This window comes from Somniosus microcephalus, chromosome 5 (assembly GCF_052327205.1).
Source record: "Somniosus microcephalus isolate GS21.2 chromosome 5, FLI_Smic_1.0, whole genome shotgun sequence".
In the NCBI taxonomy this organism is placed as follows: Eukaryota; Metazoa; Chordata; class Chondrichthyes; order Squaliformes; family Somniosidae; genus Somniosus; species Somniosus microcephalus.
In genome coordinates this window covers 315,597,246-315,616,058 of record NC_140991.1, presented here as the reverse complement: position 1 = coordinate 315,616,058, position 18,813 = coordinate 315,597,246, and the positions used below count along the sequence as shown (strand labels likewise).

General features: G+C 43.4%; 1 protein-coding gene and 1 long non-coding RNA gene across 2 annotated transcripts in view; one reads left to right on the top strand and one right to left on the bottom strand.

Annotated features, from left to right (window-relative positions):
• Nucleotides 1–18,813, top strand: part of LOC147117885 (uncharacterized) — a 62,262-nt gene that overhangs the window by 37,384 nt on the left and 6,065 nt on the right. The gene's annotated exons all lie outside the window — the stretch shown is intronic.
• zcchc2 (zinc finger, CCHC domain containing 2) overlaps nucleotides 13,122–18,813 on the bottom strand; it is an 81,836-nt gene continuing 76,144 nt past the window's right edge. The window contains 1 exon segment of the mRNA XM_085989275.1: nucleotides 13,122–15,415. Within this exon segment, the coding sequence (XP_085845401.1) occupies nucleotides 15,363–15,415 (53 nt within the window). The 3' untranslated portion in view covers nucleotides 13,122–15,362.

Genomic DNA, 18,813 nt, shown 5'->3' with positions numbered 1-18,813 from the left:
TAATTTTGAACATATCTAATAAACCACCCCTTAATTTTTTCTGCTCCAAGGAGAACAATCCCAGCTTCTCCAGTCTCTTCACGTAACTGAAGTCTTACATCCTGGAACCATTCCAGTAAATCTCCTCTACACCCTCTCCGAGGCCGTGCCATCCTTCCTGAAGAGTGGTGCCCAGATTTGGATGCAACACGCCAGCCTAACTAGTGATTTATAAAAGTTTAGCATAACATCCTTGCTTTTGTACTTTATGCCTCTATTAATAAAACCAAGGATTTTATTATTTTATGGGATGTGGGCAAGGCCAGTATTTATTGCCTATCCCTAATTGCCCTCCAGAAGGTGGTGGTGGAGTTCCAGGATTTTGACCCAGCGACGATGAAGGATCGGCGATATACTTCTAAGTCAGGATGCCGTGTGACTTGGAGGGTGATATACCTATCAATTCAGTTCATGAAAAGCGACGAGTTAAGTTAGTAACTATAGGTTTTTATTGGCTAAATAACAGAGCCCACCCTCGTGGGTGATCGGATCCAACAAGGAGGAATACCAGCCAGTCGACCACCTTTATACCTGGGCAAGCAGGCGGAGCCATGGGCGGAGTCAGCTGTGGTCAGCCCAGGTATAACAGCGTGGCAAGAGGTGACCTTGTGTAGTGATACAACAGTGTAAACAGTGATAACCATAGTGTAACAATATAACAGTGATAACCATAGTGTAACGATAGTGAACGATAAAAGTGGTGGTGTTCCCATGCGCCTGCTGCCCTTGTCCTTCTAGGTGGAAGAGGTCGCGGGTTTGGGAGGTGCTGCCGCAGAAGCCTTGGTGAGTTGCTGCAGTGCATCTTGTAGATGGTACACACTGCAGCCACGGTGCGCCGGTGGTGGAGGGAGTGAATGTTTAACGTGGTGGATGGGGTGCCAATCAAGCGGGCTGCTTTGTCCTGGATGGTGTTGAGCTTCTTGAGTGTTGTTGGAGCTGCACTCATCCAGGCAAGTATTCCATCACACTCCTGACTTGTGCCTTGTAGATGGTGGAAAGGCTTTAGGGAGTCAGGTGGTGAGACACACGCTGCAGAATACCCAGCCTCTGACCCGCTCTTGTTGCCACAGTATTTATGTGGCTGGTCCAGTTAAGTTTCTGATCACACGGTGCTTTTAAAAAATATATATAAATCATCAACTTGTCCTACCACTTTGAAAGATTTGTGTACATACACCCCAGATCTCTCTGTTCCTGCACCCCCTTTAAAAGGTGTACCGTTTAGTTTATATTGCCTCGCCCCATTCTTCCAAAATCATTACTTTCCACTTCTAAATTGCATTCGAAATGTGCCTGCCTATTTCACCAGTCTATGCCTCATTGTTTACTACATTTACAAGTTTACTGTCATCTACAAACTTTGAAATTATGCCCTGTATACCCAATTAATATGGTCATTAATATATATCAAGAGCAGTGGTCCCAATAGCGACCCCTGGGGGACACGACTGTATACTTCTTCAGTCTGCAAAACAACCGTTCACCACTACGCTCTGCTTTATATCCCTTAACTAATTTTGTATCCATGCTACCACTGCCCCTTTAATCCCACGGGCTTTAATTTTGCTATCAAGTCTAATTTGTGGTACTTCATCAAATGCCTTTTGAAAATCCATCTACCCTCATCAACCCTCTCTTACTTCATCAAAGATACTCAAATCAAGTTTGTCGGACACTATTTGCCTTCAACAAATCTATGCTGGCCATCTTATTAACCAATGTTTTTCCAAGTGACAATTTTGTCCCGGATTATGTCTCGAGAAGTTTCCCACCACCGTTAGGCTGACTGGCCTGCAGTTACCTAGTTTATCCTATTTTTTTGGACAGGGGTGTAACATTTGCAATCCTCCAGTCCTGTGGCACTGCTCCCACATCCAGGGAGGATTGACAGATTGTGGCTGGAGCCTCCACTATTTCCACCCATACTTCCCTCAGCAACCTAGGGATGCATCCCAACCAGACCAGGCAACTTTTCTACTGGAGTGCTGCCAACCTTTTAAGTACCTGCTCCTTATCTATTTTTATTCTATTGAATTTCTCTACATCCTCCTTTACTGCTACAGTGGCAGCATTCTCTTCTTTTGCAAAGACAGATGCACCTCAGCCATGCCCTCTGCCTCCACAAGTGCTCCTTTTTGGTCTCTAATCAGACCCACCCTTCTTTTGACAATCCTTATACTATTGATATGTTCCATTCCCTTTTATGTCAGCCACTAATCTTTTCTCGTGCACTCTTTGCCCCTCATTTCCTTTTTCAGTTCTCCTCTGCAATCCGTATTCTGCTCGATTCTCTACTTTATGATGTAACATTTATCATAAGCCTCTTTTTTCTGTTTTTTAATCTCCATATCTTTAGCCATCCAGAGAGCTTGAGGTTTAAATGTCCTTCCTTTCCCCCCCAGTAGGAATGAGTCTAGTCTGTACCTAAACTAGCTCCACTTTGAGGGCCTCCCATTCTTCATTTACTGTTTTACCTGCCAATCTTAAGTTTCCAATCCACCTGGGCCAGATCTCTCTTCAGCTCACTAGAGTTGGCTCTCCTCCAGTTGAGTATCTTCACCTTTGCTTGAGGGATAAATATTGGCCAAGGACACTGGGGAGAACTGTCCTGCTGCGAATAGTGCCGTGGGATCTTTTACGTCCATCTGAGGGGGCTGTTGGAGTCTTGGTTTAACGGTTCATCTGAAAAAATGGCACCACCAACAGTGCAGCACTCCCTCAGCCTAGATCATGTCTCTGGAGTGGGTCTTGAATCCACAACCTTCTGACTCAAGAGCTGAGAGTGCTACCCACTGAGCCACAGCTGGCACCTACCAATACAAAATATTGGCCCACGGTCATGATTTACCTCAGTTCCAGGTCAAATGTTTAGACCTGGCTAAGCAGTTGGCTAAAATAGGACCTCAAACACAATATTCAACAACACAACTTGTATTTCAAGTTGGGGGAGTAAAAAGGAATGTAGTAGTGGTTGGGGACTGTATAGTTAGAGGGATAGATACTGTTCTCTGCAGCCGAGAGTGTGAGTCCCAAAGGCTGCATTGCCTGGGTTAACGTAGAAAAATAGGAGCAGGAGTCGCCATTCGGCCCTTCGAGCCTGCTTCGCCATTCAATATGATCCTGGCTGATCCTCTCTCCCCAGATCCCTTGATGCCTTTTGTGTCCAGAAATCTATCTATCTATCTCCTTCTTACATATATTCAGTGACTTGGCCTCCACAGCCTTCTGTGGTAGAGAATTCCACAGGTTCACCACCCTCCGAGTGAAGAAATTTCTCCTCATCTCAGTCCTAAATGTCCTACCCCGTATCCTGAGACTGTGACCCCTCATTCTCGACCCCCCAGCCAGGGGAAACATCCTCCCTGCATCCAGTCTGTCTAGTCCGGTCAGAATTTTATACGTTTCCACGAGATCCCCTCTCATTCTTCTAAACTCTAGTGAATACAGGCCTAGTCGACCCAATCTCTCCTCATACGGCAGTCCTGCCATCCCAGGAATCAGTCTGGTGAACCTTCGCTCTATGATACATTTCCCAATCTATCACCATTTAAATAATACTCTGCCTTTCTGTTTTTCCTGCCGAAGTGGATAACTTCACATTTATCCACATTATACTGCATCAGCCATGTATTTGCCCACTCACTTAACTTGTCTAAATCGCCTTGAAGCCTCTTTGCATCCTCCTCACAACCCCACCTAGTTTCATGTCATCAGCAAACTTGGAAATATTACATTCGGATCCCCATCCAAATCATTGATATATATTGTGAAAAGCTGGGGCCCAAGCACTGATCCCTGCCTGTCCTATTACCATCTCTTAATCTCTCCTGCCTTCCATCCTATCAGACCTTCCCTTTTGTTCTTTCCTTTCCTCCCCTCCCCCCTTTTCCTGCATTTGCTTAAAAACTTGTTCCATCTCCAGCTTTTTCCAGTTCTGACAAAGGGTCAGCGACCTGAAACGTTAACTCTGTTTCTCTCTCCACAGATGCTGCCTGACCTGAGTATTTCCAGCATTTTCTGTTTTTATTTCAGATTTCCAGCATCCGCAGTATTTTGCTTTTGTATTATAGTGTCCTTTTCGCCTGTCCTTCCTAAATATCGAATATCCTTGGATATTCAGCTCCCAGCCTTGGTCACCCTGCAGCCACGTCTCCATAATCGCAATTATATCGTAGCCATTTACATCTATTTGCGCTGTTAATTAGTCTACCTTATTATGAATGTACGAAGCATTCGGATACAGTGCCTTTAGATTTGTCTTAACATTTTTTTGTACTATGGCCCTATTTGTCTTATTACCATTTTATCTTACCCGGACCCTATTTGTTAGTGCACTCCTTTGTTTGTGCGCTCTGTCCCTTCCTGACAATCTGGTTATCCTTACCCCAGTCACTTTCCTGCACTGCTTCCTTGTCTTTTCTCTTTAGCATTCTAGATTTCTCTCCACCGGGACCCTCCCCCCTCCCCCCTTATTTAGTTTAAAGCCCCATCTACCTCCCTAGTTATTCGATTCACTAGAACTCTGGTCCCAGCATGGTTCAGGTGTAGTCCGTCCCAACGGAACAGCTCTCTTTCCCCAGTACTGGTGCCAGTGTCCCACGAATCGAAACCTACTTCTCCCACACCAATCTTTGAGCCACACATTCATCTCCCTGATCCTATTGACCCAATGCCAATTTGCTCGTGGCTCCAGTAATAATCCAGAGATTATGACCTTTGTAGTTCTGCTTTTTAATTTAGTCCCTAGCTGCTCAAACTCTCTCAGCAGAACCTTTTCCTTAGTCCTACCTATGTCGTTGGTAACTACGTGGACCACGACAACTGGATCCTCCCCCTCCCACTCCAAGTTCTTTTCCAGCCCGAAAGAGATGTCCTTTACCCCGACACCGGGTAGGCAACATAACCTTCGGGACTCACGCTCCTGACTGCAGAGAACAGTGTCTATCCCCCTAACTATACTGTCGCATACTACAACCACCTTCCTTTTTACTCCCCCCCCCACTTGAACTGCTTCCTGTAACCATGGTGCCGTGGTCTGTTTGCTCCTCCTCCCACCAGTCCCAGCACTTGTCCACAAGGGTTGCAAGAACCTCAAATCTATTGGACAAGCGCAGGGACTGAGGCTCCTGCAATACGACCTCCTGGATCCCCGTACCTGCCTCACTCGCAGTCACACCCTCCTGTCCCTGACCACGTGTCAATTCTAAAGTATTTAATCTAAGGGGTGTGGCTGCCTCCTGGAGCAAAAGGTCCAGGTATCTTTCTCCCTCCCTGATGTCTCGCAATGTCAGCAGCTCGGACTCCAGTTCCTCGAGCCGCAGACACTTACCCGCAGATGTAGTCGCCCTGGACAAAAATGTTCACAAGCTCCCATATATTGCAACACATCTCCTGCTCTCCCATTATTTTATTTATTTAATTAGTTTAGTGTTATCAAATAATTTACCTCGTTTAGTTTATTAAATGAATTAAGTTTAGTTTTTAAAATTTACTTATGCGCTATGTGTTAACTTAAAACTTAGCCCACAGTCACTACCAATCACTTACCTGCCTTACCTGTGACATCACACTGCCGTTTTCTCTTGTTGATGCAGGTCTGCTGCTGCTTTTATCCCCGCTCTCGGGCCTCTGTCTGCTCCCGCTCAGGTCCGCCGCCGCTCTGCGGGAGAAGTTAAGAAAAGCAAGCACCTCCTTCCCCCACTTCACCAAGCTCCCACACTTACCAAACTCCCAGCTGTTCACTGCTCGCTGCTCTCACAGGCCAGTGTTTATACTGTTTGTAACTCATCTGAGTCAACACTGCTCTGCTACTGTTTCAGGAACCAGTTTAATCTAGTTAGCTAATTAACTAATTACAGCAGCTCTCCAGTAGGAGGAGAGCTTGCTTGTTTGTCTCTGCTTAAGCCTGAAGAAACTTAAAACTTTGAAGTTTAAATTTTAACTTAAACTTAAGGACATCTCCTCCAGGCTGGAGAGGAACTTGGAGTGGGAAGGGGAAGATCCAGTTGTCGTGGTCCACGTAGGTACCAATGACATAGGTAAGACTAAGAAAGAGGTTCTGCTGAGAGAGTATGAGCAGCTAGGGGCTAAATTAAAATGCAGAACTGCAAAGGTAATAATCTATGGATTACTACCTGAGCCACAAGCAAATTGGCATAGGGTCAGTAAGATCAGAGAGTTGAATGCGTGGCTCAAAGATTGGTGTCGGAGAAATGGGTTTCGATTCATGGGGCACTGGCACCAGTACTGGGGAAAAGAGGGAGCTGTTCCATTGGGACAGGCTTCACTTGAACCATGCTGGGACCAGTCTCCTGGCGAATCGAATAATTAGGGCTGTAGAAAGGGCTTTAAACTGAATAGTGCGGGGTGGGGGGTAAAGAGGGGTCAGAAGAGGGGAAATTTAGAAAGTTAAAGAGAAAGGACAAGGCAATAATGCAAAATAACAGAAAATGCTGGACATACTCAGCAGGCCAGGCAGCATCAGGCAATAATGCAGGCTAGCGATAGGGGTAATGATACCCAGAGTGTAACAGGAAGGGACAGAACATACAAACATGAGTGTACCAGACAAAATTGAAGGCTCTTTATCTGAATGCACGCAACATTCGTAACAAGATAGATAAGCTAACGGCACAAATAGTAATAAATGGGTATGATCTGATAACCATTACAGAGGTGTGGTTGCAAGGTGACCAAGGCTGGGAACTGAATATTAAGGGGTAGGAGACATTTCGGAAGGATAGGCAGAAAGGAAAAGGAGGTGGGGTAGCTCTGTCAATAAAGGATGAGATCAGTACAGTAGTGAGAAATTATCTTGGCTCAGATCAAGATGTAGAATCAGTTTGGGTGGAGATGAGAAATAGAAAGGGAGTAGTATATTGGCTCCCCAACAGTAGCTACACTATAGGACAAAGGAGCTTGTAAGAAAGGTACTGCAATAATCATGGGCAATTTTAATCTTCATATCGATTGGACAAATCAAATTGGCAATGGTAGCCTTGAGGACGAGTTCATATTCAGGACAGTTTTTTTAAAGAATACATTGTGGAACCAACCGGGGAACAGGCTATTTTAGATCTGGTAATCTGTAATGAGACAGGGTTAATTAATGATCTCATAGTAAAGGGTCCTCTGGGGAAGAGTGATCATAACATGATAGAATTTCACATTCAGTTTGAGAGTGAGAAACTTGGGTCTGAAACTTAAATAAAGGCAATTACAAAGGTGTGAAGAGTTGGCTAAAGTGGACTGGGAAAATAGATTAAATGGTAAAACAGTAGATAAGCAGTGGCAGACATAAGGAGATATTTCATAACTCTCAACAAAGATATATCCCAGTAAGAAAGACTCTACGAGAAGCATGAACCATCCGTGCTAACTAAGGAAGTTAAGGATGGTATTAAATTGAAAGAAAAGACATACAATGTTGCAAAGATTAGTGGTAGGCCAGAAGATTGGGAATTTTTTTTAGAAACAAGCAAAGGATGACTAAAAATATTAGAGGGAGAAAATAGGTTGAGAGTAAACTAGCAAGAGATGTAAAAAGAGACAGTAAGAGCTTTTACAAGTATATAAAAAGGAAGAGAATAGCTGAAGTAAATGTTGGTCCTTTAGAGGACGAGACTGGGAAATTAATAATGGGAAACAAGGAAATGGCAGAGACTTTGAACAAATATTTTGTATCTGTCTTCACAGTAGAAGACACTAAAAGCATCCCAACAATAGTAGATAATCAAGGGCAAAAGGGAGGGAGGAACTTAAAACAATCACTAGAGGAGAAGTACTAGTCAAACTAATGGGACTAAAGGCTGACAAGTCCCCCTGGACCTGATGGCCTGCATCCAAGGGTCTTAAAAGAGGCGGCTGCAGAGATAGTGGATGCATTGGCTGTGATCTTCCAAAATTCCCTAGATTCTGGAAAGGTCCCAGCAGATTGGAAAATTGCAAATGTAACACCCCTATTCAAGGGAGGAAGACAGAAAGCAAGAAACTATAAAGCAAGAAACTATAGGCCGGGTAGCCTAATATCTGTCATTGGGAAAATGCTGGAATCCATTAAGGGAGTAGTAGCAGGACATTTAGAAAATCATAATGGGCCAGAAATTCGGGTCCCCACGGGTGAGTACGCACAGGGTACTCATGCGTAGGCCCAACGAAAGTGCCGGTTTTGTGCATGCACTGCGCATGCGTGGTAAACCGGAACTTCCATCCCTTCAAGGAAAGGGTTCACAGGTCGAACGCGTGCGCCGGAGAGGCAGCGCGTACGCCTGGAACTTCCGGTTTTTTGTGCAAGTTTTTCCAGGAGGGTAAATCTCCAGCAGCTACGCTTTTAAAAAGCAGTTGCAAAGCCTGCTTTTAACAAGCTAAGTGGTGAATTAAGTAAAATTAAAACATTTTTTCCCCACAGGTTTATTATTTTTAAATACTTTAAAGAAAGGTAAGTTTATTTTTAGCCCCGTTCAAAACTGTAATTAATTCTCAAAAATTTAAATTGTTTAGAATATTTATTTTATGTAATTTATAGTTATTTTAAAAATGTGATTTGAAAAATTTTTTTTTTTTGAAGTTTGTTGTTTTGGGGCTGAACTCTATTCATAAATTTGACAGGTCTTCCGGTCAAATCTATGAATAGAGATTCCCTGCTACCATTGGCGCTCCATGGCCCACGTGACCCATGGGGACGCTTTGAACTAACTGCGCCCCTGGGATACGCAAGCACTGCGCGCCGGCAGTTGGAGCAGGCCCAGGATCGGAATCCCACGCGGGCCCACAGCTCAATGGCCGGCGCACTCGGTAAGTGCAGGTCGGGGGCTTGCACCCGCGGGAAGCCCCCGACCCGAATTTCTGGGCCAATAAAACCATGTGGACTCTGTTTGATTGTATGAAAGGGAAATCGTGTTTGACAAATTTATTAGAGTTCCTTGAGGATGTAACAAGCAGGGTGAATCAAGGGGAACCAGCAGATGTAGTGTATTTGGATTTCCAAAAGGCATTCATTCAATAAGGTGCCACATAAAAAGGTTACTGCACAAGATAAGAGCTCACTGTGTTGGGAGTAATATATTAGCATGGATAGAGGGGATTGGCTAACCAACAGAAAACAGAGTCGGGATAAATGGGTCATTTTCAGGTTGACAAACTAACTTGCAGGGTGCCACAGGGATCAGTGCTGGGGCCTCAACTATTTACAATCTATATTAATGACTTGAAGTGATCGAGTGTAGCCAAATTTGCTGACGATACAAAGATAGGTGGGAAAGTAAGTTGCGAGGAGGAAAGAGTCTGCAAAGGGATAGAGATAGGTTAAGTGAGTGGGCAAAAAATTGGCAGATGGAGTATAATTTGGGAAAATGTGAAGTTATCCACTTTGGTAGGAAGAATAGAAAAGCAAAATATTATTTAAATGGAGAGACTACAGAATGCTGCAGTACAGAGGGATCTGGGTGTCCTCATACATGAAACACAAAGTTAGCATGCAGGTACAGCAAATAATTAGAAAGGCAAATGGAATGTTGGCCTTTATTGCAAGGGAGTTGGAGTATAAGAGCAGGGAAGTCCTGCTACAACTGTACAGGGCGTTGGTGAGACCACACCTGGAGTACTGCGTACAGTTTTGGTCTCCTTATTTAAGGAGGGATATACCTGCATTGGAGGCAGTTCAGAGAAGGTTCACTAGGTTGATTCCTGGGATGAAGGGGTTGTCTTATGAAGAAAGGTTGAGCAGGTTGGGCCTATACTCATTGGAGTTTAGAAGAATGAGGTGTGATCTTATTGAAACATAAGATACTGAGGGGACTTGACAAGGTAGATGCAGAGAGGATGTTTCCCCTCGCAGGGGAATCTAGAACTAGGGGACATAGTTTCAGGATAAGGGGATTTAAAACGGAGATGAGGAGGAATTTCTTCTGAGGGTAGTGAATCTTTGGAATTCTGTACCCCAGAGGGCTGTGGAGGCTGAGTCAGTGAATATATTCAAGGCTGAGATAGACAGATATTTGATCTACAGGGGAGTCGAGGGTTATGGGGAACAGGCAGAAAAGTGGAGTTGAGGCCAAGATCAGACCAACCATGATCTTATTGAATGGCGGAGCAGGCTTGAGGGGCCAAATGTCTACTCCTGCTCCTATTTCTTATGTTCTTATAGCACCTTTAACATAGTAAAATGTCCCAAGGCACTTCACAGGAGCATTATAAAACAAAATTTGACACCAAGCCACATCAGGAGATATTAGGGTAGATGACCAAAAGCTTGGTCAAAGAGGTAGGTTTTAAGGAGCGTCTTAAAGGAAGGTGGAGATGTTTAGGGAGGGAATTCCAGAGCTTAGGGCCTAGGCAGCTGAAGGCACGGCCACCAATGGTTGAGCAATTAAACTCAGGGTTGCTCAAGAGGCCAGAATTGGAGGAGCGCAGATATCTTGGAGAGTTGTGGGGCTGGAGATTAGAGAGATAGGGAGGGGCGAGGCCATGGAGGGATTTGAAAACATGAGAATTCAACCAACTTCTGCATTTGAAATTGGTGCTAGACTAAACCAGTCCTGTTCAAGAAGTTTGTTTCACACTACAACAGGTCAACATAAGCCATGTAACTAATTATGCACAAACATTTCTCTCTTATCCTCCGAAATGCAAAACATTAACAGCTCATTCAGTATGGCAGCACTATAGAAATGAAAGTTGTATTTCTCTTAGAGTCATAGAGTAATACAGCACGGATAGAGGCCCTTCGGCCCAACGTGTCCGCGCCGGCCATCAAGCCCTGTCTAATCTAATTCCATATTCCAGCATTTGGCCCATAGCCTTGTATGCTATGGCATTTCAAGTGCACATCCAAATGCTTCTTAAATGTTGAGGGTTTCTGCCTCTACAACCCTTTCAGGCAGTGAGTTCCAGACTCCAACCACCCTCTGGGTGAAAAAGTTCTCTCTCAAATCCCCTCTAAACCTCCCGCCCTTTACCTTGAATCTATGCCCCCTAGTTATTGACCCCTCTACTAAGGGAAAAAGCTCCTCAGCATCCATCCTATCTATGCCCCTCATAATTTTGTACACCTCAATCATGTCCCCCCTCAGCTCCAAGGAAAACAAACCCAATCTGCCCAGTCTCTCTTCATAGCTGAAGCGCTCCAGCCCTGGTAACATCCTGGTGAACCTCCTCTGCACCCTCTCTAACGCGATCACATCCTTCCTGTAGTGTGGCGACCAGAACTGCACACAGTATTCCAGCTGTGGCCTAACCAGTGTTTTATACAGTTCCATCATAACCTCCTTGCTCTTATATTCAATGCCTCGGCTAATGAAGGCAAGTATCCCATATGCCTTTTTTACCACCTTATCCACCTGTTCCGCCGCCTTCAGGGATCTGTGTACTTGCACACCCAGATCCCTCTGACCCTCCGTCTTGCCTAGGGTCTTACCATTCATTGTGTATTCCTTTGCCTTGTTAGTCCCCCCAAAGTGCATCACCTCGCACTTTTCCGGGTTAAATTCCATTTGCCACTGTTCCGCCCATCTGACCAACCCATCTATATCGTCCTGCAGACTGAGGCTACCCTCCTCGCTATTTACCACCCTACCAATTTTTAGATCAATCAAATTTCCCCAAATAGCTACAGCTACCTGTATTAAAAAAAATTAAATATAAGTAGAGATTTCCTCAACTAGTGAGGGGATGTTCTACAAGTCTGCCTTTGCAGTTCAGCATGATCATAGAATCTTACAGCACTTGAGGCCATTCAGCACATCATGCCTGTGCTGGCTCTTTGAAGGAGCAGTGGTGCTCAGTCCCACACTCCCGCTTTTTGTAAGTTCCTCATCCTCCAACTCCCTTTTAAAATTATTCATGGAATCAGCTTCCACCACCTTTTCAGGTAGAGCGTTCCAGGTAAGTCTGAAAAAAATTCTTCTCTCCCCTCTAGGTCTTTTGCCAATGATGTTAATTCTGTACCCAGATCTGCCTGTGGCAGCAGCAGTTTACAGACACAGTTTCTCCAATCAATGGTCAATTTTACAGTACAGGAAACTCTTTGGTATCCGGCACCGACGTGCTGCCGGTTGATTAAAAATTCCGGATGACGGAGAGGGTTATCTACCGAGGCTATTTTTAACAAACAAAATTTTTTTTAAAAATCAAGAAATGTGCAGTATACAGTAATTGGCAGATCAGAAGAGACTACCGGCAGCGCGGGAGAGTCAGACTCCTGTTATTGAGGTGTTCGGACTTCCGACAGCGCCAAGAAGCTGAGTAGTGGCAGTTTGGAGAACTACCCCACTGACTAACTCAGCCACTGCGGGAGACTCAGACTCGGCAACATTTCCAGTGATTGTGTTGTTTTCGGAGTATGAATTTTGCCGGTTAATAGAGAATTCCGGATATTTAGGTGCCGTTTAAACGAGAGTTTCCTGTACACCAGTATGGTTCAACCAGTTTTTGATAAGAGGGCGGCGAGAAGAAGTCTCTTCTTCCACCGCTGAACTAGGTCTCAACAGCCGCCAACACTCGCCACGTTGCAGACACGCCACGGTAGTTACTTCGGTAAGATGCAAGTGCAACTAATCATGCAGCAGGCACAAGTAATCAGCAAAAGAGCAGCAATTAGTTTCTACTAAACAAGACCCACACTCTTGTGACCAATTGTGTTTGAGTTGTGAAGGCCAACAATCATGGACAAAACAAGTTCATCGGAAGATATCAGTATAATTTTACCATGAAAAAAAAGAATTGGTGGTAATCACAATATTGAGCAGTGGGAAGAATCTCATTTGTACTAGTTAGGCCTTTTCTTTTGAAAAGATGGCATGATATGGTCACCGATATGGGCATGGTTACCATCAAGGTAAAGGCACATGGACAAGAAAGATGGACCTAGTCCCAGAAAACATTTGCATCAAATTGGAACTGGCAAAACTGCCGATTGGGGCAGCGAGCTTGAATGTCAGCCAAGGCTGGGATTCAAAGACTACCCTCTTGTGCAGTCCAACATTTCATTAATGGAGCTACTGGACAGATTATATCAAAACAATCTGGTTGTTGGATTTGTGTGCAAGACATACAAGAACAGTGCTTAAAATGAGCAGAAACTGTAATAAAAGATTTGTATAATTTTTATTGCTGTTAATTCAGGGGAAAAAGTTGCATAAAATCCAAAAATTTGTTCTAGAAATATAAGTGACCTTTCCAGTACATAACATCTCGAATATCAAAGGATACAGTAAACATATGAACGAACTGAAGGTAGCAGCGTACCTCCTATATACAGTACAGTTTTTAAACCATAAAATTAGTTCCAATACAACCACCAAGTTATTTACAACACGTTGTCTTACAGGCTTGCGTGGCTTACCAATTTGTTTTAAATCTAATTTTTTAAAACTCAACAGCACAATAACACCAAGATCGTTGTTTTGTATTCAATTGGACATCCCAAAAAATCTAAGAAAAAGAAATGTGCTTTTAAGAAAAATAAATGCCACACTTTATCCTCTAGCAATTTGAAAATAACTGAATTATTAATTGATTGATATGGGTGGCATTAAAAAGGCCTAAATGTCAACAGGTATTTCTTACATGCAATAAGTAGTTCAGGTCAACGTCCTGTACACAAGGTCCTAGCTACTAAAAAGCAGCTCGACTAGAATAACCAGATCAAGTCAGCTGCAATTTTTTTTAAAATGACGAGCATTTTGTTGACACGGGGGCTTTAAGACAAGACAAAGGCCTGCAAGAGCCTACAAACAAAACACATTCAACTCCTAGGACTCTCTCACTCGTTTTTCAAGTCGACAAAATACACCAATCCACTCGGACTCTACACATTTACAGAAAGCAGACTGCTGCATGCCAATATCACAGCTCCACATATATTCCCAGAAAATGTTAAAGGAATGCCAAGGGTCGAGATTAGACAGCACTAAATTCAACCTATGCTGTAGAATGCAGCAACCCTCAAAACTGCCATCATCTTGTGAACCACCTCAGTGCACTTTGAAGAAATAAACCTGGAAGCAGAATAGTGCATATTGGCTTTTATCTCTTTTTATAAAAAAAAAAGCAGCATAAATTAGTGACAACGCCAACATGATTAATACCATCTACAAATATCGAGCATCAGTCTTCACATTATAGTAGTGGCAAATGCATGTGAAATGGTGAATTCACTACCACGTCAAATCTGCAGAGATTATGCTACCTACAATAAATATCTAACAGTGGTTTTATATTTCATCACGAAGACTCGTAACCTGTGTGTAGGAGTAAAATAACATTTGTTTTACATTCTAAAAATCCCAGTAAACACTGCCACGATAGCAGTTTCAGCTTAGAGCTGTCTTTAAAAAAAAATATCAAGTAATGTCCAATGCAAGTTTATGGTACAGCATAAAGATGGGACTCACAGAAAACGGTTGTGGCTATTCGTCAATGGTTCTACCCAAGGACAAATAAAGAAAAAAACATTCAAACTTTCGTCAAATTTAAACACAATTGTAATAAATATCACCAGCAAAAATTAAGGTAACGAAAGTAAATAGCTGCTCTAAATAAAATGCTTTAAAATCTGTGGGGGGGTTTTTTTAATATAAAGTTTGAAAAAAAACCAAACCAGACAATATTCTGAAGATTGTTTTTCCTGTTATTTTTATCTGGATTAATACAGGCACTCATAATTTTCCAAAGCTTTTTTTCTTCTTCAAAAATCAATATAAAAGGCGTTACCTACATCAATGTCTAAATTTACTCTTTTATTCACTATGCCAAGAAGTACTGTAAATTCATGTAGCTACTTTTGAAAGCGGAGTGGTTTCTACATCAACTGAAAAGAGAAAAAACAATTAAAAACCGTTTAACAGAAAAGCAACCGAGACTCAGAGTTTGAAGACAATTTGACGCGGACAGAAGATGTACCATGATGCGAGATGTAACGATGTGACCTAGCGTTTCAACCGGCAGCCAGTCTGCTCATTCCAGCCCAGAGTCTTATCAGACAGGTCGGTTCTCAAACACTGCCATAAATTACAAACAAACAGCGAACATTGCACGTGCCACAATACATTCATCAGTGCAAAAAACTAGAGGTCGATATTGTGAGCATTTCTAGGTCATCACAGACTGCTCTGTTGGCTTCATGAACACTGCAGCCAAAGTCGGTCAAGACACGTGAAAAGAAAATGCCACAATAAGTTCAAGACAACCCAGACTTCAGTGACCATGTACTAATCCCAATCTAATGGAGAAAACCATTGTTGCTGGACTAACAGAGCATCAAGTGTACAGTTAGGGTCAGACCCACGTATTCAGGCTCATTGTTAAGTTGATATAGTCTTTCTAGCTTAGTCAGCAGAATCCAAATCATGAGGCGAAGCAAACTTTAATTTGAAGGCACCTGGAAAATGAGAAAAAAACTGGTTTTATTAAAAGACCACTGCAGCAGGATCCAAACATTTATTACAAGATGCACACACTGCAAAAGCCAGGTCATTAATTGGCAGAGAAAGTTTTCACTGCCAATGATACCTTGCTATGGGTTCATACATTACACTGCAATAGGGTATCGCTAAAACTGCCAAACTACTACTTTGTCCAAATGGTTTACACGGTAAAGGACCATGTATTTTGGGGTGGTGGAAACAAGGAAGAGGTCAAATAGCTCTCACTTTCTATTTCACGGAGGAAAAAAAACATTACTTTTAAAAAAATGGCCTCACTTTAGTGTGGTTGTGGCACCAAATGGTGCCCTGTGCCAATCTTTGGCTTTGTTTTCGACTGGTCCAAGTGCCTGTCAATCATCGCTCACTTTCACTCAAGGCAAAATGGTGGGAAGATTTCTTACTCTTGTGCAGAGAGAGAGAGAGATGGCAACTGAATCGGAGCCCAAGAGGCAGCAGAGTTTCTTCCGCTTGTCCTCTTCACTGTGGTCCAGTCAAGAGCAAGAACCACACAGATGCGCCCAGTTCCGTTTTAAATTGAGAAACTAAAGTGAAGTGCCTGGGCTCTCAGTTCATTACACTAAAGATGAAGGCAGTAATCAGTGGTTCGGTGAGTTTTAAACACCTGAAATTTGTAGGATGAAGACCAAGGGAGGCAAGGAGTTCCATAGTTTCGAGGTTCAGACAAAGAATAGGTTACGTACAGGAGGACTGCAGCTGTCCCCAGTAAAAAAAAGTTAAATCCGTTGGTAGGTCAAGTATTATATATTAGTTGACCTGAACCTCTGCTTTTGGAAAGGCAATGTCATTTTAAAACTCCATTTGTTTTCTCATTAATGTGCCTTGTACAAGAGACTCTCGACTGGATTAATTTTAAAATTTTGTGCAGACATGCACCATATGCCTAACAACCCCAAACAGAAAGATTCTGCACAACCACAAGTCCCCTCATCCGAGGCTTTGCAGATTTTCTTTTCAAATGAAAAGTTTTAATGTCTGGTGCACTTGGAAAATACAGTATTTTTAATTCCTTCTTTTGCTTTGTTGAGTAACTCCAGAGGTGGAAGGTGTTTTCTCAGAGGCGGGCGCTTAGTTTTAGAGCACCTGCTTTAGCCCAAATACAATTTGCTGGTGGAGTTCAGCTATTTTTTTATATATAAGAGCAGGTGGTAACACATGCTTAATATCTGAGAAATTGTTCCAAAATCTGTTGGGGCACCACCCCCCTCCCCCCAACATTTTTGTCCCGTTAACAGGCAAGCAAAACTGCATTTTGCTCAGCACATTTAACCACAACAGATCTTGGTACAGTACATGGCTTTAGTCGTAATTCCTGCAGGCATGGCCCACTGCTGAACTGGAGAAAGCAAGGCAGCGCTCCAAAAACAAGCAGGCATCCAAGTCCATTCCTGCAAAAAACCTACTCCACCCCAATTAAGAAGACCTCCAACCATACACCAACCACTTCATTCACTCCGTTTCAGATCCACCTTCTGGTTTGTGCAGGTCTTGCCTGGCCGACAGTCTGCCTGTGAAAACCCGACATGCGAGATGGAACAAGAGCAGGAACAAACTCTGGTCCGCTAAACAACATAGCATAGCCTCGTCACTTGTAAAACCCATTTCAAATTTTCATCACCATCACCAAAATAGGTACAGATGAGGGAAGCTCATCCCTTCCATGGTTCCCCCATTAGATCTTAAAACGATTCCAGCGTTTTTGCTTCCAATACACGACTCAGGTGGTCATTTCCAGGTATTACGTACGGCATTACAAGTGTTTCCCTACACCAGTCCTGAACCCATCATCCATTAGTTTGCACCCATGTCTCTTTATGCTACAATTACCCAAGGGGTGATTTTCTCAGTATTCCTGGTGTGGAGATTAGCAGCACATAAATCAAGAAACCATGGGGATACACCCCAGAAACTCCCCATCCTTTCATTTCAGTGGACAGAAAACTGCTGGGAGCACGCTTGCAATTTCCCAAGGAAGTCTTGCTGCAATTGTACAGGGCTTGGGTGAGACCACATCTAGAGTACTATGCACAGTTTTAGTCTCCTTATCTGAGGATGGTATATACTTGTCTTAGAGGCAGTGCAACAAAGGTTCACTAGATTGATTCCTGGGACGAGAGGGTTGTCCCATGAGAGATTGAGCCTGTACTCTCTGGAGTTTAGAAGAATGAGAAGTGATTGCATTGAAACATAAGATTCTGAGGGGGATTGACAGGGTAGATGCTGAGAGGTTGTTTCCCCTGGCTGGAGAGTCTAGAACCAGGGGACATAGTCTCAGGAAAAGGGGTCGGCCATTTAAGACTGAGATGAGGAGGAATTTCTTCACTCGGAGGGTTGTGAATCTTTGGAATTCTCTACCTCAGAGGGCTGTGGATGCTCAGTCGTTGAGTATATTCAAGGCCAAGATAGGTAGATTTTTGGACTCCAGGGGAAATCAAGGGATGAGGATCGGGCGGGAAAGTGGAGTTGAGGTCGAAGATCAGCCGTGATCTTATTGAATGGCGGAGCAGAGTCGAGGGGCCGTATGGCCGACTCCTGCTCCTAATTCTTATGTACATGCTCCCGGAAATGCGCATTTGTAAAATGAGCCCCTGGGAATCATCAGTGTAGTCCCCTCCCTGCACCACTTCAAATTGCCCCGTGTCTCAGTGACCGGAAACGGGATGCAGCATCCCAGGGGCTGCCCGACTTGCCACTTTCAGCGAGATAGCCTCAGACTCGTGCTCTGCTAATCTGACAGTATAGCTTGGCATGCTGTTCATTTTGCCGTTTGCTGTTTTAGTATGTTTAATGCTAATGCTGCCACCAGGAATCTTTCCGTCTCTCCCAAAGCCTGGGGCGTACACCATTATTTCCTTCAGGCATCTTCTCCCAGCTAAAGTAATAAAGTCTCTATCTTTATATAAATGAACATTTTGTACCAATTAGTTTTTAAAAATTCTGAATGCTGGCTTGTGCCACAATGTGGTGGAACGAATTGTTACACTCGCAACTGCCAAATATTCCCACTCTCAGCTCGGCAGCTGGGTTGGAGCAGTCAGGATAAAGGGAAGAGGCAAACGAAACACAAGTTAAAAAGTAGAAGATAATGTTGAAAACAGTTGTGCCGTGTGGGGGGTTGCGATGTATTACTCAGCCCCTGCATCCAATTTGCTTTTAAGCAAAAAAAATACACAATCTGAAAACAAGTTCACTCTCTGACCCACAAGTTTCATTAATGCTCAAACAGGGAGGTACAAGCTGCATGCGCAGAACTGCAGAATATAGTATGAATGCCATTGATTACTGCATTTTCAAAGTCTTCCCCACAATATGCATGGAGTACATTAATATTCAA